General features: G+C 45.4%; 1 protein-coding gene across 1 annotated transcript in view; it reads left to right on the top strand.

Annotated features, from left to right (window-relative positions):
* The window catches only part of PEMT (phosphatidylethanolamine N-methyltransferase), a 90,219-nt gene extending 68,401 nt beyond the window's left edge, over nucleotides 1-21,818 (top strand). Inside the window, exons 5-7 of the mRNA XM_072119850.1 lie at nucleotides 5,974-6,085; nucleotides 16,905-16,979; nucleotides 19,451-21,818. Coding sequence (XP_071975951.1) covers nucleotides 5,974-6,085; nucleotides 16,905-16,979; nucleotides 19,451-19,502 — 239 coding nt within the window. The 3' untranslated portion in view covers nucleotides 19,503-21,818. The remainder of the gene's footprint in view (nucleotides 1-5,973; nucleotides 6,086-16,904; nucleotides 16,980-19,450) is intronic.
* Nucleotides 21,819-27,723: the final 5,905 nt, after the last annotated feature.

Raw genomic sequence — 27,723 nt, 5'->3', positions numbered from 1 at the left:
TTACACGCCAATGCTACCGCCAGTAAAGGGGCGCAATCTTCTGTGCCGTGATTCTCGGTATTGTTGTGAATGGGAGAATTATTTACCAGTCTGGAATGTAATGTAAGTAAGTGTTCTCCGAAATTGATAATTGTGGCCCCAATCATCGCCCCCCCCCCCTCTAAAGAGCCCCACCGCCGTCACCATGGAGAACGCATTCCTCGGGGAGACGTGAAAATCGCACCAAGGGAAGAAATACTGAGTGATGTGACAGCGGCGTGCAACCACAGCCTCTGCCTTTGAAATGCAAAGTAAAAGCAGCGAAAGCGACAGCTTAATGGTGAAGCTTTTATGTGGAGCCTCCGCTGACGTCCCCCCGACTTCTGAGAACTCGCACCATCACCAACAGACCACCATTATATACGGAGAGTAGTGAGACACTGGGGGATCCCAAGTGTCAGCATGTCCCTGTCCTGTCCCCCCAAGTGTCAGCGTGTCCCTGTCCTGTCCCCCCAAGTGTCAGCGTGTCCCTGTCCTGTCCCCCCAAGTGTCAGCGTGTCCCTGTCCTGTCCCCCCAAGTGTCAGCGTGTCCCTGTCCTGTACCCCCAAGTGTCAGCGTGTCCCTGTCCTGTACCCCCAAGTGTCAGCGTGTCCCTGTCCTGTACCCCCAAGTGTCAGCGTGTCCCTGTCCTCTCCCCCCAAGTGTCAGCGTGTCCCTGTCCTGTCCCCCAAGTGTCAGCGTGTCCCTGTCCTGTCCCCCAAGTGTCAGCGTGTCCCTGTCCTGTCCCCCCAAGTGTCAGCGTGTCCCTGTCCTGTCCCCCCAAGTGTCAGCGTGTCCCTGTCCTGTCCCCCCAAGTGTCGGCGTGTTCCTGTCCTGTCCCCCCCAAGTGTCGGCGTGTCCCTGTCCTGTCCCCCCCAAGTGTCGGCGTGTCCCTGTCCTATCCCCGCAAGTGTCAGCGTGTCCCTGTCCTGTCCCCCAAGTGTCAGCGTGTCCCTGTCCTGTCCCCCCCAAGTGTCGGCGTGTCCCTGTCCTGTCCCCCCCAAGTGTCGGCGTGTCCCTGTCCTATCCCCGCAAGTGTCAGCGTGTCCCTGTCCTGTCCCCCAAGTGTCAGCGTGTCCCTGTCCTGTCCCCCCAAGTGTCAGCGTGTCCCTGTCCTGTCCCCCCAAGTGTCAGCGTGTCCCTGTCCTGTCCCCCCAAGTGTCAGCGTGTCCCTGTCCTGTACCCCCAAGTGTCAGCGTGTCCCTGTCCTGTACCCCCAAGTGTCAGCGTGTCCCTGTCCTGTACCCCCAAGTGTCAGCGTGTCCCTGTCCTGTACCCCCAAGTGTCAGCGTGTCCCTGTCCTCTCCCCCCAAGTGTCAGCGTGTCCCTGTCCTGTCCCCCCAAGTGTCAGCGTGTCCCTGTCCTGTCCCCCCAAGTGTCAGCGTGTCCCTGTCCTGTCCCCCCAAGTGTCGGCGTGTTCCTGTCCTGTCCCCCCCAAGTGTCGGCGTGTCCCTGTCCTGTCCCCCCCAAGTGTCGGCGTGTCCCTGTCCTATCCCCGCAAGTGTCAGCGTGTCCCTGTCCTGTCCCCCAAGTGTCAGCGTGTCCCTGTCCTGTCCCCCCCAAGTGTCAGCGTGTCCCTGTCCTGTCCCCCCCAAGTGTCGGCGTGTCCCTGCCCTGTCCCCCCCAAGTGTCAGCGTGTCCCTGTCCTGTCCCCCCCAAGTGTCAGCGTGTCCCTGTCCTGTCCCCCCCAAGTGTCAGCGTGTCCCTGTCCTGTCCCCCAAGTGTCGGCGTGTCCCTGTCCTGTCCCCCCCAAGTGTCGGCGTGTCCCTGTCCTGTCCCCCCCAAGTGTCGGCGTGTCCCTGTCCTGTCCCCCCCAAGTGTCGGCGTGTCCCTGTCCTGTCCCCCCCAAGTGTCGGCGTGTCCCTGTCCTGTCCCCCCCAAGTGTCGGCGTGTCCCTGTCCTGTCCCCCCCAAGTGTCGGCGTGTCCCTGTCCTGTCCCCCCCAAGTGTCGGCGTGTCCCTGTCCTGTCCCCCCCAAGTGTCGGCGTGTCCCTGTCCTGTCTCCCAAGTGTCGCCGTGTCCCTGTCCTGTCTCCCAAGTGTCGCCGTGTCCCTGTCCTGTACCCCCCCCCCCCCCCGATGTCTGTATATTATGGTTATTAAAGTTCATATTAATGTGTAAATAAGAAATAAGTTCTCAGTTTTGTGGATATGAGTAATGTTATAATGTGATGGGTGATGTGGGGTGTCATCCTGTGCTGTATGCGGGATGGGGTGTATGACTCTCTGTATATGAGGTGTCTTTAGGACTGTTACAGAGGTGGATGTGGTGCGGGTTATAATTGAGCGCTGATGGATCTCGCTCTTCTTCTCTCTCGGTTAATTGCTTCATCCCGCTGTCTGAGGATCAATGCTCCGGAGTTTATTTCTGTAGATTGTATAGTTGACTTGTTGTTCTCGCTGCTGACTTGCTGTGCCCCACTTTACCGGGGTGATATTTGTGGATCTGGGGCGAGGACATAATGTAGTGTCTACTGTATGTAACATGGAGAACATTTGTGAGGACACGGACGCTACATGGAGAGGAGAAGGTTTGGAGAGGACAAATAGTTTTATAGAAACTTCAGACACTGAAGTTGTGGAAATATTCAGGGGCACTTAGGCTTAATTCCCACAGCCAAGTGCTAGGCAGAGCTTATCCCGGGGGAGAACAGGGCTGGGAGAGGGGAGTGGTCTTCACCGCTCCCCCTCCATAGGCACATGAGGGGACATGTCCTTTACTTTGGAACGCGGCCGCCAAGACTTGGTGACGGTGATGCATTATGCGCTTGCCGTGACAGCGAGCCATAGAGGTGTATGGGGCCGTGACCGCGAGCCGTCGAGGTGTATGGGGCCGTGACCGCGAGGTGTATGGGGCCAGTGACAGCGAGCCGTCGAGGTATATGGGGCCGTGACCACAAGCCATAGAGGTATATGGGGTCGTGACCGCGAGCCGTAGAGGTATATGGGGTCGTGAGCACAAGCCATAGAGGTGTATGGGCAGTGACCGCGAGCCATAGAGGTGTATGGGCCAGTGACCGCGAGCCGTAGAGGTGTATGGGGCCAGTGACCGCGAGCCATAGAGGTGTATGGGGCCAGTGACCGCGAGCCATAGAGGTGTATGGGGCCGTGACAGCGAGCCATAGAGGTGTATGGGCCAGTGACCGTGAGCCATAGAGGTGTATGGGGCCAGTGACCGCGAGCCATAGAGGTGTATGGGCCAGTGACCGCGAGCCATAGAGGTGTATGGGCCAGTGACCGTGAGCCATAGAGGTGTATGGGGCCAGTGACCGCGAGCCATAGAGGTGTATGGGCCTGTGACCGCGAGCCATAGAGGTGTATGGGCCTGTGACCGCGAGCCATAGAGGTGTATGGGCCTGTGACCGCGAGCCATAGAGGTGTATGGGCCTGTGACCGCGAGCCATAGAGGTGTATGGGCCAGTGACCGCGAGCCATAGAGGTGTATGGGCCAGTGACCGCGAGCCATAGAGGTGTATGGGCCAGTGACCGCGAGCCATAGAGGTGTATGGGCCAGTGACCGCGAGCCATAGAGGTGTATGGGCCTGTGACCGCGAGCCATAGAGGTGTATGGGCCAGTGACCGCGAGCCATAGAGGTGTATGGGCCAGTGACCGCGAGCCATAGAGGTGTATGGGCCAGTGACCGCGAGCCATAGAGGTGTATGGGCCAGTGACCGCGAGCCATAGAGGTGTATGGGCCAGTGACCGTGAGCCATAGAGGTGTATGGGCCTGTGACCGCGAGCCATAGAGGTGTATGGGCCTGTGACCGCGAGCCATAGAGGTGTATGGGCCTGTGACCGCGAGCCATAGAGGTGTATGGGCCAGTGACCGCGAGCCATAGAGGTGTATGGGCCTGTGACCGCGAGCCATAGAGGTGTATGGGCCTGTGACCGCGAGCCATAGAGGTGTATGGGCCTGTGACCGTGAGCCATAGAGGTGTATGGGCCAGTGACCGCGAGCCATAGAGGTGTATGGGCCTGTGACCGCGAGCCATAGAGGTGTATGGGCCAGTGACCGCGAGCCATAGAGGTGTATGGGGCTCTGATTGGGGCAGAGTAACGACCCTGGTTTATCAACATGGATTTTCATGGTAGATTTCCTTTAAGAAAACCACTAAAATACTGGGGACCTTGATATCCTTCTTCTTTCTTTTTTTTTTCCCTCCTTCTTTCCTGAAATCCTAAGACAACAATTAGATGGCCTCGTCTTTTACAATATTAGCAGTTGTTATTTCCTCCCTTTCGCTCTGCCCTCTCTCCTCCTCTTATCTTCCTCTATATTTTTTTGCCTACTTGTCTTTTCCTCACTACTCCCCTGTTATAATTTATCCTAAGTCTTCCTTTAATCTTTATTGTCCCATTACTCTTTCCTCCCCCCCCCCCCCAAATCAGTCCTTCGCCCTTTCTCTAATCACTCCTTCCTTTCTTTCTTTCGATCACTCTTTGCTTCCTCCCGTCACTCTCGCCTTTCTTCCTTCTTCCCGTCGCTCTTTTCTTCCTTCCACCCATCACTTGTTCCTTTCTCCCATCACTCTTTCCTTCCTTTTTTCCTTTCATCACTCTTTCCTTCCTTCCTCCCATCACTCTTTCCATCCTTCCTTCCTTCCTCCCTCCCATCACTCTTTCCATCCTTTCTTTCTCCCATCACTTTCGCCTTTCTTCCTTCTTCCCATTGCTCTTTCCATCCTTCCTTCCTTCCTCCCATCACTCTTTCCATCCTTCCTTCCTTCCTCCCATCACTCTTTCCATCCTTCCTTCCTTCCTTCCTTCCTCCCATCACTCTTTCCATCCTTCCTTCCTTCCTCCCATCACTCTTTCCATCCTTCCTTCCTTCCTCCCATCACTCTTTCCATCCTTCCTTCCTTCCTCCCATCACTCTTTCCATCCTTCCTTCCTTCCTCCCATCACTCTTTCCATCCTTTCTTTCTCCCATCACTTTCGCCTTTCTTCCTTCTTCCCATTGCTCTTTCCTTTTTTCCACCCGTCACATGTTTCTTTCTCCCATCACTCTCTTTCCTTCCTTTTATCACTCTTTACTTCCTTTTTTCATTTTATCACTCTCTCTTTCCTTCCATCCATCCTTCCTTCCTCCCATCCTTCCTTCCTTCCTTCCTCCCATCCTTCCTTCCATCTCTTTCCTTCCCTCCGTTCCTCCCATCACTCCTTTCTTCCGTTCCGCATAGTCACATCTTTTTCTCCTTCCCATCACTCCGTAGTTCAGCCCCCCCCCCCCCCTGACCACCAGGAAAAAAATGACAGACCTGACAACTTTGAGAAATGAGCAGAGATCCTTTGAAGTCTCCACATGAATCCCTGAAGTGACCGTCTTCCCGGGATTTGTACGTTCCTGCTCTGTGCCCTTGTTTTCCTGGAGATTGCTCCCCTCCTTATTCCTCATCCATGACAGAGGAGTGCGAGCCGTGAGTCAGGATCCAGAGTCATAGACTGGAGACTTTAGGACACGAGGTTCTGCCCAGAGACGTACAGACGTACGACCATGTAAAACTTTCCAGGTCTCTCACAAGTCAATCGGATATATGTGTTGTACATCATTATAATGAGGACCAGTTGTGACCCGGATTTCTCTGTTAAGTTACATATTATCCTACTTTCCCAGTTCCTGAATGGCAAATTTACCTGGGTTACAGAACACTTCCCCTGCTGATATATGACACTGTTACTAGACCAATTAGATATGCAGGATCCTAGGAGAGCTGTGTGACATCCCAGAATATGTTCATGTCACCCAGCTTTCCTGGCTACAGATATAATCAATATATAAGTTAATCACTCTAGAGATCTTAGCGTGTTATTTATTAGAGCTTCTGATGGTATTTTTATTACAGGGGATGATGTGATAATATTAGTAATTCCACCGTAGCTTTTTGAGATTTTTTTTTTTTAATCTAGTTACAATATTTATTCCTGTTTTTGTTTTTTCCTCCTCCCCTTTTCCAGGTGATTACTTTGGAATTCTGATGGAAAAGAAGGTGACGGGATTCCCGTTTAATATCATGGAGAATCCAATGTATTGGGGCAGTACCATCAACTACCTGGGTCTGGCGCTCCTGTAAGTATTGCTGCCCCCCGCTGGGGCACTCCTGCTAGTTATACTTTTCCCTACAGAATGCGGAGGTCATTTGGGGGGCCTAGAGAGAACCTGCAGCAGAGTCCTGGCCTCATTGGAGATTACCAGACTCCTCAAAGACCTCAAACTTAGATTGGTCTGTCCATAACACTTTTAGACTAGAGGCTCCAATGTATTTGTCTTGTTGCTTAGTTGTGCAGCAGGGCCTCCCACTTCTCTTACTACTCAGGTTAGAGACTGTCGAGTTTCACATGTTCTGTTTTTCTGTTTATTGTAAAAGTTTCATACAAACAAATGTGATGCTCCGGTTTCTCATCCAAAACTAATCCAAAATGCACCTGCACTCGCCCAGTAAAATCCAAATATCTTTATTTAATCGCAGCGGAGGTGCGGGAGGACGCCAGGCAGGGCACAGGTTGCGGTCCGTTTCACGCTATGGAAGGCTTTCTCATTGACGTTACCCGTCCGCTGGCTGTGAGGTTTATATCACTGCACCACGGAGGGCGTCATGGAGAGGAACTTTGTAAACAATGGCGTCCATCTGCATAAAACAAGTAAATATCCAAAATTACAAGAAACAAAACTTCTAAAATGGAGTTGGCACAAAGCTTTAAAACATACATTAACCGTAGATGCCAATATCGAAAATGCACTAGCAAATTTGGCACAACCTGGTGTAATCCTCATACAATGCTCCAGATACTCAACCAGCTCAAAGGAAGGTCAGTTTTATAGCTTCTCTAATCAGCCAAATTGTTTTCAGCTGTGCTAGCCTACTTGAACAAGGGTTTTCAAGGCCTTCTTACAGAGTTAGCAAACACAATGTACCATTTAACCAGTGGAGTGGGGGGGTTGTTGGAGATGGGGCCCATATACACCTAAGTATATAATGCATTAAAAACCAGATGTTTGCAGCTAGAATAGTCATTTCCCACATTAACAATGTTATGATCGCGTCCACATAGAGATAGATGTATTATATAACGAACCCTAGAGGAATATTTTTCCCTGATCCTTCACATGAAATATATTTGTCCTTGTTTTTTCTGAACTTGCATTTTATTTTTGGTATTTTATACCCAGTGAAGGTCAGGAGGGGTCAGTAGGGGGGGCATCTCATGGTCAATCTTCTGCCGTCAGTGTAATTAACTCCACAATGTCCAGTTTTGTGTTCTGTAGTCTTAAAAGTCAAAGATCCAGTAAGTGAAAAGGTGAAATGGGTCCGAAATGACCTTTTTTTAATTTTTTTTATAAGCCGATAAAATCATACGAAAGAACAATGCAACAGGGATCAAGCCATGACACAAATCGTATCAGAGCAGGATGTGTTCTGTAGAGTGGGTGGGGATAAAAGCATAAATGGGTGGAGTTTAGGAAGTAGGCGGGCCCAGACAATAGCCAATGAGACAGACTAACCATATTCTGCAATGTGGATTGCGTTTCGGTGTTGGGTTTTTTTCAGGTTACACTGCACCAAGACCCACTAGGGTCCCAAATATCCAGTCGTATGACCCCCTGCTGTTTATCCCGCAGCCGTTAGGATCTACCTATATTACAAATCTCATCTAACATGTTCTAGAAAAGGTGCGGGTCAGTTCTGGAACCTTCTGTATGTCCACCCACCCCCGGGGGGCACTGGAGGGACTGTTAATCGCCTTGTTCCAAGCTTTCGGCACAGCTGGCGTGCAAGGATCAGTAATTGCAGAAAGTACATTGTCTAATTATTGTCCTCATTAGGCGATTATGAGCTGATTTAATGTATATCACCCAGCAGTTACAGTAACAAGCGCCTGTAACATAAGGGAGTCGGCGAGTGGCTCTCCCATAGGCTGTTGTGTAATGAATTAATGCCTTCTAACCACGCTCGGCCCTGGGGGAGCGCACACAGCGAGGCGATTAGCGCGGCCATGTAAATTTGTTCTTCTTTGCATAAATAAATCATGTTGCTGACAGGAGATGTATTAGTAAAATCAAGCCCGGCCGCCCCTAGAATGTAAGCTGTAATAACGCCGGATCAGCGCTGCGGACCCCGGTGCCAACAAGTGTTACTTCATGGAAGTGTAACACCCTGATCCCCGGGGACGGGGACAGTGTCATGCCACGCCAGCAAGATCTCATTGACGTCCTGGTTATATGGGGGGGAAAAAAGATCAGGAAAAACACTTGTGTGATGATCTGGAGTGTACCCGCTCACAATGGACCACACTGGTTTTGGGTCACTGCTTGACATTGGAGGGTCAGTCATGGGCAACATCTGCACAGATTGGGGCAGATTTACTTACCCGGCCCATTCACGATCCAGCGGCTCGTTCTCTGAACAGGATTCGCTGAAAAGCATCGGAACGTGCCGGAATACACCAAGCTGGACCAGGTGAAGGTAAGCGCTTCCCAAGCGACACATTTTCGGTTTTTAAATGCAGCGCTTTTCCCGAATATGTCGGGTTTTTGTTCGGCCACGCCCCGCCGATTTCCGTCCCGTGCACACCAGCGCCGATGCGCCAAAATCCCGGGGCAATTCAGGTACAATCGGCGCAAATCGGAAATATTCAGGTAACACGTCGGGAAAACGCGAATCGGGCCCTTAGTAAATGACCCCCATTGTGTGTATATGAACAAAGTTTTCTCTTGGTGTATGGCCATACAGTAAGCTCTGGCAGGGAGCTCTATCTCTACGCATCTGATGTCCCAATACACTGTATTTACATTGGGATCTGAACACTCCTACTCTACATACACCAGGTTCTGGACACTCCACGTCCGGCATCTGCATCTCCCTGCATCTCTACCCACTAGGTTCTGAATTCCCATCACTGCATCACTTTGATTCCCCCGCGCACCGGGCTCTGCACGCGCGCAACTCCTGTTCCTCCTGACATCTACATATGTTTCTCTCAACATCCCTATATGTTGGGTTCTGAAAGCCCTTCATCTGCATCTTTCGACGTCCACATGCATTGGGTTCTGAGCTATGGGTCACTATGCTTGACAACCAAATTGGCAGACAAAATTGGATTTTTCTAAAAAAAAAAAAAAACACATCATACTCCTCATCTCAAAAGTATCCCTTTTCTGGACATCCCAACATTCTGCTTTGACTTCAGTTCTCACCAGGTCGTCTCCTTTACATTCACTGTTTGATTGTTGACCTCACTTGATCCCGGCCGCCACCATTGAACTCCGCGCATTCAGGATTGCCTTCACTCAAGCGTTGTCAATTTCAGTCTATAATGTAAGTCATTGTCCTGCTGAATGCGGACACCGAGCAGGTAAACAGCCATCGTACGCATCCCGTATTAACCAGCGGACTTGTAATTACTACAAGTGGAGCACGCAAGGACACTGGAAGCTTTCATCCTGCAGAGGACATGCTGCCATGTTATGGTATTGTCACAAGTTATCATCCTATAGTCCAAATGGAAGTCAGCAGGGCTCTTGGAAAGGGACTGTGGTGCAGAGAGCGCAGCAGTGTGAGGACCCGGCTCCATTGCACTTAGAGAAGTAAGTGTCCTTTGGAGTTTCCTTTTACAGATATTGGAGATATCTAATATTGAGATATCTACTTAATGGTTATTACCCAGTATTACAGCATCTGTTGGAAAGTGCAAACGTCTTTTTAAATCTTATTTTTGGGGACTATGCCTTCAGATGTGGTTCGAACTCAATCACCCTGGTCATGCGCTCTCATCGGTTCCGGATCAGGGTTGGGAGCAGGTGATGCACCCAGTCATTTATGGGGCGGTTTATGAACTCGTAGACCCATGAATCAGTGTCGCTCCAACAATTATCCAGGAAATGTTTATGTAACAGATCAGGGAGTTTAACCTGCCTGAAATCTGGCACTGGAATAGCATGACCAGCGGACAGTGTAACAACATTTTTAAATATGATAGTCAGATATTTTCCACCTTTTTTTATTTTAATTTTTGAGCCTTTTAGCTTGGAGATGCCACTGGTCATAGGGATCCAGTGTCCACAGTTTGTCCTTACCTGCCAAATCCAACAGCTGACATCTCAAAGGAGAGCCCAATTTCCCTGTTGACATTTTCGAGGAGAGCCACATCCCCCACAGACATCACAGAGCAGATCCAAATCTTCCTCCTGCTGACGTCTCTGAGGAAAGCCCAATCCTCCTGCTGGCATCTCCAAGGAGAGAGCCCAATCCTCCTGCTGGCATCTCCAAGGAGAGAGCCCAATCCTCCTGCTGGCATCTCCAAGGAGAGAGCCCAATCCTCCTGCTGGCATCTCCAAGGAGAGAGCCCAATCCTCCTGCTGGCATCTCCAAGGAGAGAGCCCAATCCTCCTGCTGGCATCTCCGAGGAGAGAGCCCAATCCTCCTGCTAGCATCTCCAAGGAGAGAGCCCAATCCTCCTGCTGGCATCTCCAAGGAGAGAGCCCAATCCTCCTGCTGGCATCTCCAAGGAGAGAGCCCAATCCTCCTGCTGGCATCTCTGAGGAGAGCCCAATCCTCCTGCTGGCATCTCTGAGGAGAGCCCAATCCTCCTGCTGACATCTCTGAGGAGAGCCCAATCCTCCTGCTGACATCTCTGAGGAGAGCCCAATCCTCCTGCTGACATCTCTGAGGAGAGCCCAATCCTCCTGCTGACATCTCTGAGGAGAGCCCAATCCTCCTGCTGACATCTCTGAGGAGAGCCCAATCCTCCTGCTGACATCTCTGAGGAGAGCCCAATCCTCCTGCTGGCATCTCCAAGGAGAGAGCCCAATCCTCCTGCTGGCATCTCCAAGGAGAGAGCCCAATCCTCCTGCTGGCATCTCCAAGGAGAGAGCCCAATCCTCCTGCTGGCATCTCCAAGGAGAGAGCCCAATCCTCCTGCTGGCATCTCCGAGGAGAGAGCCCAATCCTCCTGCTGGCATCTCCGAGGAGAGAGCCCAATCCTCCTGCTGACATCTCCGAGGAGAGAGCCCAATCCTCCTGCTGGCATCTCTGAGGAGAGCCCAATCCTCCTGCTGGCATCTCCGAGGAGAGAGCCCAATCCTCCTGCTGGCATCTCCGAGGAGAGAGCCCAATCCTCCTGCTGACATCTCCGAGGAGAGAGCCCAATCCTCCTGCTGGCATCTCTGAGGAGAGCCCAATCCTCCTGCTGGCATCTCTGAGGAGAGCCCAATCCTCCTGCTGACATCTCTGAGGAGAGCCCAATCCTCCTGCTGACATCTCTGAGGAGAGCCCAATCCTCCTGCTGACATCTCTGAGGAGAGCCCAATCCTCCTGCTGACATCTCTGAGGAGAGCCCAATCCTCCTGCTGACATCTCTGAGGAGAGCCCAATCCTCCTGCTGACATCTCTGAGGAGAGCCCAATCCTCCTGCTGACATCTCTGAGGAGAGCCCAATCCTCCTGCTGACATCTCTGAGGAGAGCCCAATCCTCCTGCTGACATCTCTGAGGAGAGCCCAATCCTCCTGCTGACATCTCTGAGGAGAGCCCAATCCTCCTGCTGACATCTCTGAGGAGAGCCCAATCCTCCTGCTGACATCTCTGAGGAGAGCCCAATCCTCCTGCTGACATCTCTGAGGAGAGCCCAATCCTCCTGCTGACATCTCTGAGGAGAGCCCAATCCTCCTGCTGACATCTCTGAGGAGAGCCCAATCCTCCTGCTGACATCTCTGAGGAGAGCCCAATCCTCCTGCTGACATCTCTGAGGAGAGCCCAATCCTCCTGCTGACATCTCTGAGGAGAGCCCAATCCTCCTGCTGACATCTCTGAGGAGAGCCCAATCCTCCTGCTGACATCTCTGAGGAGAGCCCAATCCTCCTGCTGACATCTCTGAGGAGAGCCCAATCCTCCTGCTGACATCTCTGAGGAGAGCCCAATCCTCCTGCTGGCATCTCCGAGGAGAGCCCAATCCTCCTGCTGGCATCTCCGAGGAGAGCCCAATCCTCCTGCTGGCATCTCCGAGGAGAGCCCAATCCTCCTGCTGGCATCTCCGAGGAGAGAGCCCAGTCCACCTTCTGATACCTCAGAAGAGAGCAAATTCCGACACTGATATTTCTGAGAGCCAAATCTCTCTTCTGACATCTCCATGGAGAGCCCAATAAATCTAATCTCACTTCCTCGCTTTTTCTCGGCAAAAGGTGGGAATATCAATTCCTGGATCATAAAAATCACTCTTCTTCTTGAAATACATAAATTTAAAAAAAAACAAATAGAATACTAAAAAACTGAATAGACACTTTTTGTCAGATGAAAAAGGAGAAAACAAGAATGAAACTAAAATATAAATAAAGGAAACCTGTCACTCCGGTGCTAAACTTAGACCAAACGCTGCGGTCGGCACAGAACATAGAAACCCAGGCCCGCTACATTTATAATAAGGTCATGTGGGCGGTGGGATGGCATCACATCACAGGGATGACACAGTGTAACAGAACCGCACCTCATTACTGCAGATAAATAACAGGACCGTAGTCTTTTTGATTTGCGCTCCTGCCGCGGACATCAAGGCTCTTGTTCTGTATTGTAGCGGAGGGGTGTAAAGGGAAGGGTTAAGCCTCCAGGTCCTTTGTATTTGGCAGCCATCTTTTTATCCATTCGCCTTTTGGGTCGCAGATGAAACATGGATTGTTCCCAGAAAAGATTATCCCTGCGGGACGAGTACAGGGGAAGGAGCGGGCGCCCATTATCTGATTCATGACCTCATTACCTGGTGAGGGAGCGGTATTATTCGTTCACAGCTGGGGGAAGGCTTCATCCGTCTCCACAAAATAAGGCCTAAAAATATTCTGAATGGCGGACGTTCTGCGCGTGCCGATTCCTCACTTTGCGTATATGAAGACGCGGAATCGCGGTGTAACCAAACATCCTGCAACATTGTAACGGGACACAAGACGCGGAATTGCTGTGTAACCAAACATCCTGCAACATTGTAACAAGACACAAGACGCGGAATCACGGTGTAACTAAACATCCTGCAACAATGTAACACGACGCGGAATCGTGGTGTAACCAAACATCCTGCAACAATGTAACAAGACACGGAATCACGGTGTAACTAAACATCCTGCAACAATGTAACAAGACACGGAATCGCTGTGTAACCAAACATCCTGCAACAATGTAACAAGACACGGAATCGTGGTGTAACTAAACATCCTGCAACAATGTAACAAGACACGGAATCACGGTGTAACTAAACATCCTGCAACAATGTAACAAGACACGGAATCGTGGTGTAACCAAACATCCTGCAACAATGTAACAAGACACGGAATCGCTGTGTAACCAAACATCCTGCAACAATGTAACAAGACACGGAATCGTGGTGTAACCAAACATCCTGCAACAATGTAACAAGACACGGAATCACGGTGTAACCAAACATCCTGCAACAATGTAACAAGACACGGAATCACGGTGTAGCAAAACATCCTGCAACAATGTAACAAGGCGCGGAATCGCGGTGTAGCAAAACATCCTGCAACAATGTAACAAGACGCGGAATCGCGGTGTAGCAAAACATCCTGCAACAATGTACCGAGACGCGGAATCGCGGTGTAACTAAACATCCTGCAACAATGTAACAAGACGCGGAATCGCGGTGTAGCAAAACATCCTGCAACATTGTAACGTTTCCCTACATAGAAACTCTCTGCTGTTAGAGGCAGGACCAAGCAATTCTCAAACTGCACTGATACATTGTAGCAAAGTAACATCTGAGCTGACCGGTCTGTAGACTGAGCTAGTCCTTGTCACACAGCTGAGGGTTTGCCATTATGTATCTGTTAGAAACACATCCACATCCTTCATCTTTTCTGCTTATGATATAGATAAAATGGATCCAATGGCTTGAGCTTTCTAGAGGATCTTCTAGACTGGCTGCTAGTGTGGCAAACCCTCAGCAGTGATTGGAACACAAAGTATAAGTTGCAGAACATTGAGTAATACATTGACCCAGTGACTGTGTGGCCCTCAGGCCCTGCACTACATGACACGGCATATGAGCCTCGCTCCATGTTCACCAGGTTATGTGTCATTACGACATCCTGGCATCAAGAATTGATCCATTGTGTTGCTATAACCTGGGCAGCGCCTGCTCTCTGATGTCACAGCCGCTTCGGTGCATCACCTGTGTCATGGGGGGAGAGAGTCGTGACACCCGCAGCAGAGACTTGCCTCTAGCACCGCGGTGGCTGCAAGTAAAAATAGCGAATATCACTCATGTACAGCAATGAATATTTTTCACCGCTCTGTATCCAGACTCAGCACCACAGTACAGACATTAATAATACTGCTATCCCCCGGGCGACAAAGTGAGTAATCGCTGCCTAGTACTCATCTACTGCGCCTCCGACATCACACACCCTACCAGGGTGTACAACGTAATACTACAGGATCTGTCCGTTATAGCTGAATGTACTGTGCTATGTGAGATGCCCCCCTACAAGGATATAACTCCTATAATACTGCCCCCTATGTACAAGAATATAACTACTATAATACTGCCCCCTATGTACAAGAATATAACTACTATAATACTGCCCCCTATGTACAAGAATATAACTACTATAATACTGCCCCCTATGTACAAGAATATAATACTATAATACTGCCCCTTATGTACAGGAATATAACTACTATAATGCTGCCTCCTATGTACAGGAATATAACTACTATAATACTGCCCCCTATGTACAAGAATATAACTACTATAATACTGCCCCCTATGTACAAGAATATAACTACTATAATACTGCCCCCTATGTACAGGAATATAACTACTATAATACTGCCCCCTATGTACAGGAATATAACTACTATAATACTGCCCCCTATGTACAAGAATATAACTACTATAATACTGCCCCCTATGTACAAGAATATAACTACTATAATACTGCCCCCTATGTACAAGAATATAATACTATAATACTGCCCCTATGTACAAGAATATAACTACTATAATACTGCCCCCTATGTACAAGAATATAACTACTATAATACTGCCCCCTATGTACAAGAATATAACTACTATAATACTGCCCCCTATGTACAGGGATATAACTACTATAATACTGCCCCCTACGCACAAGAATATAACTTCTATAATACTGTCCCTTATGTACAAGAATATAACTACTATAATACTGCCCCCTATGTACAAGTATATAACTACTATAATACTGCCTTCTATGTACAGGAATATAACTACTATAATACTGCCCCCTATGTACAAGAATATAACTACTATAATACTGCCCCCTATGTACAAGAATATAACTACTATAATACTGCCCCCTATGTACAAGAATATAACTACTATAATACTGCCCCCTATGTACAAGAATATAACTTCTATAATACTGCCCCTATGTACAAGAATATAACTACTATAATACTGCCCCCTATGTACAAGAATATAACTACTATAATACTGCCCCCTATGTACAAGAATATAACTACTATAATACTGCCCCCTATGTACAGGGATATAACTACTATAATACTGCCCCCTACGCACAAGAATATAACTACTATAATACTGCCCCCTATGTACAAGAATATAACTACTATAATACTGCCCCCTATGTACAAGAATATAACTACTATAATACTGCCCCCTATGTACAAGAATATAACTACTATAATACTGCCCCCTATGTACAAGAATATAACTACTATAATACTGCCCCCTATGTACAGGGATATAACTACTATAATACTGCCCCCTACGCACAAGAATATAACTTCTATAATACTGTCCCTTATGTACAAGAATATAACTACTATAATACTGCCCCTATGTACAGGCATATAACTACTATAATACTGCCTCCTATGTACAGGGATATAACTACTATAATACTGCCCCTATGTACAGGAATATAACTGCTATAATACTGCCCCCTACGCACAAGAATATAACTTCTATAATACTGTCCCTTATGTACAAGAATATAACTACTATAATACTGCCCCCGATGTACAGGGATATAACTACTATAATACTGCCTCCTATGTACAAGAATATAACTACTATAATACTGCCCCCTATGTACAGGAATATAACTACTATAATACTGCCCTCTATGTACAGGAATATAACTACTATAATACTGCTCCCTATGTACAGGAATATAACTATAATACTGCCCCCTATGTACAAGAATATAACTACTATAATACTGCCCCCTATGTACAAGAATATAACTACTATAATACTGCCTCCTATGTACAGGGATATAACTACTATAATACTGCCCCTATGTACAGGAATATAACTGCTATAATACTGCCCCCTATGTACAAGAATATAACTACTATAATACTGCCCCCTATGTACAAGAATATAACTACTATAATACTGCCCCCCATGTACAAGAATATAACTGCTATAATACTGCCTCCTATGTACAGGGATATAACTACTATAATACTGCCCCCTATGTACAAGAATATAGCTACTATAATACTGCCCCCTATGTACAGGAATATAACTACTATAATACCGCCCCCTATGTACAGGAATATAACTACTATAATACTGCCCCTATGTACAAGAATATAACTACTATAATACTGCCCCCTATGTACAGGAATATAACTACTATAATACTGCCCCTATGTACAGGAATATAACTGCTATAATACTGCCCCCTACGCACAAGAATATAACTTCTATAATACTGTCCCTTATGTACAAGAATATAACTACTATAATAGTGTTAGTTATAACTCTTGGTGGTGGAATATTTTGGTGGGTCATAGGTCGGTGGTCACCATGTGCCCCCTGTATGTAGTGATGTCAGTATGATGTTGCCCTCTTTACACTCGTGTCTATCTCTCCTCAGGGGCTCCAGTCCAGCCGGTCTCCTCCTCACAGCTGTGGTCGCTCTGTGCTATAAGGTCGCCATCATGTTTGAGGGGTAGGTGCTCCTTGATGTTTGTATACGGATGCATTTGTCTTTCTTCCAATATTTGCAGGCACTTGTGATACCTGTCTATTGTGCCGTTCATCCTGTTCCTCCTGGTTCATGAATCAAATACCATAACAGCCGTTACCATAGACATCAGTCACTGATACATGAAGAGGCAACATTGTAACGCTATAAGAATCTCTCCGAGGTTCTGGCCCAATTTTTTTAAATTAATTTCATTCATTTTCAATTATTTTCCTTTCAGTTTTTCAAACTCCGGGCGACCGAAGGATTTTTAGGAAATTGAAAGATTTTTTCTAGCAATTTTAGTCTATTGTTAGCGCCGTTACATCCCGGCAGTGATGGGGGTGATTATGTGATTTTGCAGATGATGGCCCATAACACGTGCGGGGGATGTGATGAGGCGCAGGGTCACGTGTGACGGCTCCGCACCCGGTAACGGCGGATGAGTGTCCAGCGCCTCATTAATGGAGTCCGGCGTCCTCGGCACACACAGAACTGGCACCGGCGCCAGCACCGGGCTCCATGAGGTGACGCCTAATGAGGGATAATGAAGCGTCCACCTGGGGCACCCGGGGCCGGACCTGTCCTCACACGTCCTTATAAGCACCGACCCGATACCAGTGCAATGCTCTGCCCTGGCATAGAACCACACAGAGAATGTAGTGAGATGTATGGCTGTACATATACAGGATATATATAGGTGATAGGTATGTGATGTATGGTTGTAAATATACAGGATATATATAGGTGATAGGTATGAGATGTATGGCTGTACATATACAGGATATATATATATAGGTGATAGGTATGAGATGTATGGCTGTACATATACAGGATACATATAGGTGATAGGTATGTGATGTATGGCTGTACATATACAGGATATATATATATAGGTAATAGGTATGAGATGTATGGCTGTACATATACAGGATATATATAGGTGATAGGTATGAGATGTATGGCCGTACATATACAGGATCTATATAGGTGATAGGTATGAGATGTATGGCTGTACATATACAGGATATATATATATAGGTAATAGGTATGAGATGTATGGCTGTACATATACAGGATATATATAGGTGATAGGTATGAGATGTATGGCCGTACATATACAGGATCTATATAGGTGATAGGTATGAGATGTATGGCTGTACATATACAGGATATATATATATAGGTAATAGGTATGAGATGTATGGCTGTACATATACAGGATATATATAGGTGATAGGTATGTGATGTATGGCCGTACATATACAGGATATATATACAGGTGATAGGTATGAGATGTATGGCTGTACATATACAGGATATATATAGGTGATAGGTATGAGATGTATGGCTGTACATATACAGGATATATATATATAGGTAATAGGTATGAGATGTATGGCTGTACATATACAGGATATATATAGGTGATAGGTATGTGATGTATGGCCGTACATATACAGGATATATATACAGGTGATAGGTATGAGATGTATGGCTGTACATATACAGGATACTTATAGGTGATAGGTATGAGATGTATGGCTCTACATATACAGGATACTTATAGGTGATAGGTATGAGATGTATGGCTGTACATATACAGGATACATATAGGTGATAGGTATGAGATGTATGGCTGTACATATACAGGATACATATAGGTGATAGGTATGAGATGTATGGCTGTACATATACAGGATATATATAGGTGATAGGTATGTGATGTATGGCTGTACATATACAGGATATATATAGGTGATAGGTATGTGATGTATGGCTGTACATATACAGGATATATATAGGTGATAGGTATGTGATGTATGGCCGTACATATACAGGATATATATAGGTGATAGGTATGAGATGTATGGCCGTACATATACAGGATCTATATAGGTGATAGGTATGAGATGTATGGCTGTACATATACAGGATATATATAGGTGATAGGTATGAGATGTATGGCTGTACATATACAGGATATATATAGGTGATAGGTATGTGATGTATGGCCGTACATATACAGGATATATATAGGTGATAGGTATGAGATGTATGGCTGTACATATACAGGATACTTATAGGTGATAGGTATGAGATGTATGGCTGTACATATACAGGATACATATAGGTGATAGGTATGAGATGTATGGCTGTACATATACAGGATATATATAGGTGATAGGTATGAGATGTATGGCTGTACATATACAGGATACTTATAGGTGATAGGTATGAGATGTATGGCTGTACATATACAGGATACATATAGGTGATAGGTATGAGATGTATGGCTGTACATATACAGGATATATATAGGTGATAGGTATGAGATGTATGGCTGTACATATACAGGATATATATATATAGGTGATAGGTATGAGATGTATGGCCGTACATATACAGGATATATATAGGTGATAGTTCTGACGTCTCTTCTTCTTCTCTTTCAGGCCGTTTACTGAGATGATTTATAGAAACAAAGCGAAATCCAAGAAGAGTTGATAATCTGCTGATTGTTCCACCACCAGCGGGTGACATAACAATCGTATGTCTGGGGACCACTGGCAGCCATCATACACATCACTATACAGTATTATAAGGCACAGGGGCCATCATACACATCACTATACAGTATTATATGACACAGGGGCCATCATACACATCACTATACGGTATTATATGACACAGGGGCCATCATACACATCACTATACAGTATTATAAGGCACAGGGGCCATCATACACATCACTATACAGTATTATATGACACAGGGGCCATCATACACATCATTATACGGTATTATATGACACAGGGGCCATCATACACGTCATTGTACGGTATTATATGACACAGGGGCCATCATACACATCACTATACAGTATTATATGACACAGGGGCCATCATACACATCATTATACGGTATTATATGACACAGGGGCCATCATACACGTCATTGTACGGTATTATATGACACAGGGGCCATCATACACATCATTATACGGTATTATATGACACAGGGGCCATCATACACGTCATTGTACAGTATTATATGACACAGGGGCCATCATACACATCACTATTCACTATACGGTATTATATGACACGGGCCATCATACACATCACTATACGGTATTATATGACACAGGGGCCATCATACACATCACTATACGGTATTATATGACACGGGCCATCATACACATCACTATACGGTATTATATGACACAGGGGCCATCATACACATCACTATACGGTATTATATGACACAGGGGCCATCATACACATCACTATACGGTATTATATGACACAGGGGCCATCATACACGTCATTGTACGGTATTATATGACACAGGGGCCATCATACACATCACTATACAGTATTATATGACACAGGGGCCATCATACACATCATTATACGGTATTATATGACACAGGGGCCATCATACACGTCATTGTACGGTATTATATGACACAGGGGCCATCATACACATCATTATACGGTATTATATGACACAGGGGCCATCATACACGTCATTGTACAGTATTATATGACACAGGGGCCATCATACACATCACTATTCACTATACGGTATTATATGACACAGGGGCCATCATACACATCACTATACGGTATTATATGACACAGGGGCCATCATACACATCACTATACGGTATTATATGACACAGGGGCCATCATACACATCACTATACGGTATTATATGACACAGGGGCCATCATACACATCACTATACGGTATTATATGACACAGGGGCCATCATACACATCACTATACGGTATTATATGACACAGGGGCCATCATACACATCACTATACGGTATTATATGACACAGGGGACATCATACACATCATTATACGGTATTATATGACACATGGGCCATCATACACATCATTATACGGTTTTATATGACACATGGGCCATCATACACATCATTATACGGTATTATATGACACAGGGGCCATCATACACATCACTATACGGTATTATATGACACAGGGGCCATCATACACATCGTTATACGGTATTATATGACACAGGGGCCATCATACACATCATTATACGGTATTATATGACACAGGGGCCATCATACACGTCATTGTACGGTATTATATGACACAGGGGCCATCATACACGTCATTGTACGGTATTATATGACACAGGGGCCATCATACACATCATTATACAGTATTATATGACACAGGGGCCATCATACACAACAGTACACGGTATTATATGGCGCAGGGCCCATCATACACAACATTATACGGTATTATATGACACAGGGGCCATCATACACGTCATTGTACGGTATTATATGACACAGGGGCCATCATACACGTCATTGTACGGTATTATATGACACAGGGGCCATCATACACGTCATTGTACGGTATTATATGACACAGGGGCCATCATACACAACAGTACACGGTATTATATGGCGCAGGGCCCATCATACACAACATTATACGGTATTATATGGCGCAGGGCCCATCATACACAACATTATACGGTATTATATGGCGCAGGGGCCATCATACACAATATTATACAGAGTTATAATAGACAGGGATCATCATACACGTCCTCATACGCTATTATAAGGCGCAGGGCCCATCATTGTACGGTATTATAAAACACAGGGGTCATCATACAAGTTATTATACGGTATTATAAGGCACCTGAGAGATGTCACCCACCCCGGTGCTGATACATTTTCCCACACCGAGATGTTTCACTTTTTAGCGAACAATTAAAATGCATTTTGTCTAATTTTAGTTTAAGAAAGTTGTAAAACTCACAAAAATAAAAAAAATTTTTAATTAAAAAAAAAAAAATCTTTGTTCTTGTCATTGACGAGAAAATGTAGAAATGATATTCTGTGGCCTGATTATCTAATTTCACATGGAGACATTCCTGCCTAATTAGAGTAATGTTCCCCTCCGAGCACATTGTGTCAGGTAATTATACCGCAAGAGAAAATAATACCACCACTAATTGTCCTGTGCCATTACAGCACAGCCAGGGGCATGGCACAGCGCCCACCGGCCACATACCCCTGCCCCAACATACACCGAGAGATACAGCATCTATAACCATCCCCAGCACACAGATACATCACCACAACCTGATATAACGCTGCACAAGCAGTCACAGTGTTTTCTGTTATGTGATTGTTTATGGCGGTATTAATGTTACTTGCAGGATATATCTGGTTTATATTACTGCATCATGTCCTCAGACTCGCACTGTTGTCAGACTCTGAAATTGTTTTCTGTAAGCAGAGACCTGAGATGCAAATAATAATTCCAGATCATTCCAGAGAATGTTCTTTTATTAAGTGTCCATAGGGGGCAGTATTATAGTAGTTATATTCCTGTACATAGGGGGCAGTATTATAGTAGTTATATTCCTGTACATAGGGGGCAGTATTATAGTAGTTATATTCCTGTACATAGGGGGCAGTATTATAGTAGTTATATTCCTGTACATAGGGGGCAGTATTATAGTAGTTATATTCCTGTATATAGGGGGCAGTATTATAGTAGTTATATTCCTGTACATAGGGGGCAGTATTATAGTAGTTATATTCCTGTACATAGGGGGCAGTATTATAGTAGTTATATTCCTGTACATAGGGGGCAGTATTATAGTAGTTATATTCTTGTACATAGGGGGCAGTATTATAGTAGTTCTATTCCTGTACATAGGGGGCAGTATTATAGTAGTTATATTCTTGTACATAGGGGGCAGTATTATAGTAGTTATATTCCTGTACATAGGGGGCAGTATTATAGTAGTTATATTCCTGTACATAGGGGGCAGTATTATAGTAGTTATATTCCTGTACATAGGGGGCAGTATTATAGTAGTTATATTCTTGTACATAGGGGCCAGTATTATAATAGTTATATTCTTGTACATAGGGGGCAGTATTATAGTAGTTATATTCTTGTACATAGGGGGCAGTATTATAGTAGTTATATTCTTGTACATAGGGGCCAGTATTATAGTAGTTATATTCTTGTACATAGGGGCAGTATTATAGTAGTTATATTCTTGTACATAGGGGCAGTATTATAGTAGTTATATTCCTGTACATAGGGGGCAGTATTATAGTAGTTATATTCTTGTACATAGGGGGCAGTATTATAGTAGTTATATTCCTGTACATAGGGGGCAGTATTATAGTAGTTATATTCCTGTACATAGGGCGCAGTATTATAGTAGTTATATTCTTGTACATAGGGGGCAGTATTGTAGTAGTTATATTCTTGTACATAGGGAGCAGTATTATAGTAGTTATATTCTTGTACATAGGGGGCAGTATTATAGTAGTTATATTCTTGTACATAGGGGGCAGTATTATAGTAGTTATATTCTTGTACATAGGGGGCAGTATTATAGTAGTTATATTCTTGTACATAGGGGGGCAGTATTATAGTAGTTATATTCCTGTACATAGGGGGCAGTATTATAGTAGTTATATTCTTGTACATAGGGGGCAGTATTATAGTAGTTATATTCCTGTACATAGGGGGCAGTATTATAGTAGTTATATTCTTGTACATAGGGGGCAGTATTATAGTAGTTATATTCTTGTACATAGGGGGCAGTATTATAGTAGTTATAATCTTGTACATAGGGCGCAGTATTATAGTAGTTATATTCTTGTACATAGGGGGCAGTATTATAGTAGTTATAATCTTGTACATAGGGGGCAGTATTATAGTAGTTATAATCTTGTACATAGGGGGCAGTATTATAGTAGTTATATTCTTGTACATAGGGGGCAGTATTATAGTAGTTATATTCTTGTACATAGGGGGCAGTATTATAGTAGTTATAATCTTGTACATAGGGCGCAGTATTATAGTAGTTATATTCTTGTACATAGGGGGCAGTATTATAGTAGTTATAATCTTGTACATAGGGGGCAGTATTATAGTAGTTATAATCTTGTACATAGGGGGCAGTATTATAGTAGTTATATTCTTGTACATAGGGGGCAGTATTATAGTAGTTATATTCTTGTACATGGGGGGCAGTATTAGAGTAGTTATATTCTTGTACATAGGGGGCAGTATTATAGTAGTTATATTCCTGTACATAGGGGGCAGTATCATAGTAGTTATATTCTTGTACATAGGGGGCAGTATTATAGTAGTTATATTCTTGTACATAGGAGGCAGTATTATAGTAGTTATATTCCTGTACATAGGGGGCAGTATTATAGTAGTTATATTCTTGTACATAGGGGGCAGTATTATAAATTTGACCACTGATCATACACGACTGCTGATTCAGTCATGTATCACTATTATGACCTCTTTCCTGTATATGTGACATTTACTTTTGGGATTTCTGTAGAAACCGGTTCCAGCTTCTTTTCCCGTCATCCTGCGGGTGCATTAGTCTTGGCAGTGATGTCGGCTCTTACCTTCTTGTTCTCGGCAGGAGATTATTATTTAGTTTTTTTTATAGATGTTCTGAGAAATCTGAGGGGAGGAGTAATGAGATCGGACCCTGAGCCTGCGCTACTCTTATTGTTAGATTTCTGATGTCGTAGCCTCCGGCCCGATCCTGGTCTTTTGGGCAGGTCAGCAGATGCTACTACACATATTAACCACCTGTAGGTCAGGGGTCCACAAGGTTTTGCGACATGACGGGACCTCGCCAACCTGGGCGCACGTTCCTGGTAATGTTTACACTCGGCTCCTTGAGAATGACTTCAAAGCGGAGAGCAGAGACGCCTGAGGGGCAGGAATGTGCCCGGTCAGTATTATCCGGGCTGCCATTTATTTACGAGGTCACAGGGGGCTGAGAAGCAACGTGCGGGACGAGTCTCCACCTCTGATCGAGTCCTTCGCACGAGATCACTGGACACGGGAGCCCCTGCTCAGATTCGGGAGTCCTAAGTCTTGTTTATAAACTTCCTTACATGGGAATATGAGCAGGAGAGAGAAGAGGCAACACCAAAAATCTAAATAAGCGAAATCAAACCCAGTTAATTTTCATTGAAGACTTTACAGACCTTTGTGTGTGTTATTAGTAGCAGCAGGACTGTGATATATGGATTTATATTCCATAATTGTAGCACTGGTGGTGTTTCCTCACACTGCTGTGCTCTGTGCTCCCTGCAACCATTGTTAGTTATTAATCCTTCACAGATGGGTAGTCAGACCTCTTTGTGTATGTTGTTAGTAGCAGCAGGACTGTGATATATGGATTTATATTCCATAATGTAGCACTTTGGGGTGTCCTCACACTGCTGTACTTCTAATACAGAACTTTCAGAGCCTCTTCCATCTGAGTGACTGCTTTAGTCTTCAGCTAAAGGCATCCTACACTGAGCACAAAAAGCACAGCAGTGTGAGGACATATCTAGTGCATTTGGTTCCACATGACCGCTCCTCCGGGCTGCCGCCTAACCCTTATGCACTTTTACATTGCCAATTCTGATTGATTCCCTTTAAGTGAGGGTATACATAAAGCTAGGTGGCTCTGGGTGTATCAGCTTATCACACTACACCACCAGGGATGTTGTACTGACTCACCACTGTGGATTACATCTCCTTTTTTACCATCTTGGACCACCATGGTTGTTATATCAACCCCATCCACACTCTTGGACCACCAGGAATCTCATTCTCCCCATTACCCTTTTAGCACACTAGACCACCAGGGATGTTACATTGATTCCAACACATCTCTAGTCCACCCTATCACCACTGCCAGACCACTAGGGGTATCACACTATCCAAACTTGACCACCAGGGATCTTAAATCACTACTTATAATACCCCTAGACCACCAGGGATAGTATTTTTTTTTTTTTTTTTTTTTTTTTTTTAATTCTGTATTAGTGATATATTGAATATGTTTGGCACAAAAAAAAACATTTCTACCTTGCGCACCAATGCAGTTAGACCTCTCTTTATAAAGTCAGCCAAGGTAATCCGGTAATGATGGAACAGTTAGTCTTCCTAATTGTACACAAATAATTCTGAGAAGGTTCCTTGCCGCATCTCGCACTTTGTTTACACAGACACCTGTTCCTCCGGCTGCAACATTATACGGAACAATAAGAAATGAAACCGGGGGAGTCCAAAAATTCCGATGGGTTCCTGTCACCAGGGCATTGTGAGGAAGTATTAGGTCACATGTCTGATGACAAGTCACATGATGCATTTCCAGTATTGGGTCACATGTCTGACAACAGCTGGAGCTGTCCTGTAGTCTGTATCCAGAACGACCCACAGAATTTTAAAAAGACGCCTCTGTACTTATATTACATAGAAAAAAATATTGTAATTTGTGAATTTTTTTTCTCTAATTGGGATTTCAACACCCAGTTTCTAGTAATAAAGATTTTACATTTTCATTAAAATTTTTAGGGGATTCATGGTGGATCAGGGCAGAAAGTGTGCAATGCATATTAAAATGTCCCTATGAAGCGAGTGTCTTACTGGAAGTGAGCTGTGAACTCCATGACCCGAGCGGCAGAGACATATGTGCAGCACCGGGGAGTGGGGGGAACGGGTCATCCTATAACGTAGGTTAAACATTATAGCGGGGGATGATATCTGAGATCTAACCTTCCATGGTGGTAGCAGGGTCTATGGTATCACCCTGTTTTGTATATGGGGACACTTTGAATATGCAGTGGGGCCTAATTTGCTACTAAAAAAGCGTGCAAGTTTCTTCCAAAAAATGATGTGCCCCCAATGGATGAGATAGGGGGTCACTGGGTCCCTGTGGCTGGGGCTGAGGGGTATAGCCCATCTATTTTTCTGCTTCAATCAGGTCTATCAACCTTCTAGGTCAAAGTCTCCATTGGGAGGGCATGAGGATCGTGGTCTGGAGATGAGCAGACCCGATGGTTGGGTTTGGCCACCTGACCCGGACATATTGCTTGATTGGCTGTTTGACCTCTCATCCAGTATTATATATCTGGGTCAGGCGTCCGAACCGGACCGTTGTGTCTGCTCATCTCTACTAGTGACCACACACAATCCTCCAGAAGAAGGTAACTAAAATCAAGAATCAATTTCCCTACAGCACCCCTGCAGGGGAAATGAGGTATTACAACACAATAAAATCAATATCAATGAGCTGTTCATGTCTTGCCTTTTCTTCACTTTGACAAGTAGATCAGGGTCCCTAAGCCCCCATTGACCTTATACATTAATAAAAAATCTAATCACAAGTGTAAATGATACAATATATAGCTATAGGTGCGATTGGATTGGACTATAATAACTTTATGCAGTTTCCTCTGCAGGGTAATCTCTACCTCCTCTGCCTCTTAAGGAGAGGGCGAAAAAAAATCGCCTTTTATAAAATTCTAGGTTCTGTCTCTCCATCCGTTAGATAAACTCCATGAACTATGGGGTGAAATTGAGCAGAACTAACCGGAGGCTGATCCCTGTGTAAACTACTGTCTGGCAGAGGTCAGACACTACTGCTGATGCAAACGGTGAATATTTAAAGGGGAATTCCACATTTATGAACCGATGTCCAATCATTGGGCCTGTGAGCCGCTTCTGTTTTGGGTTTAGAATCTGATGGTGCAATCCGGTGCCCATCCGTTTAGGAAGGGAACATTTCTGCAGGTTTCATGAGTAGTTTGTGAATTCCGGGCCGTTCTCCAATACAAAGAGATGACATCACGGAGCAGGAACGGGAGTGCGCAGTAGCACCTGCAG

This window comes from Engystomops pustulosus, chromosome 8 (genome assembly GCF_040894005.1).
Source record: "Engystomops pustulosus chromosome 8, aEngPut4.maternal, whole genome shotgun sequence".
NCBI lineage: Eukaryota > Metazoa > Chordata > Amphibia > Anura > Leptodactylidae > Engystomops > Engystomops pustulosus.
Note: the sequence above shows the minus strand (reverse complement) of the source record. Positions and strands in the feature narration are given on the sequence as shown.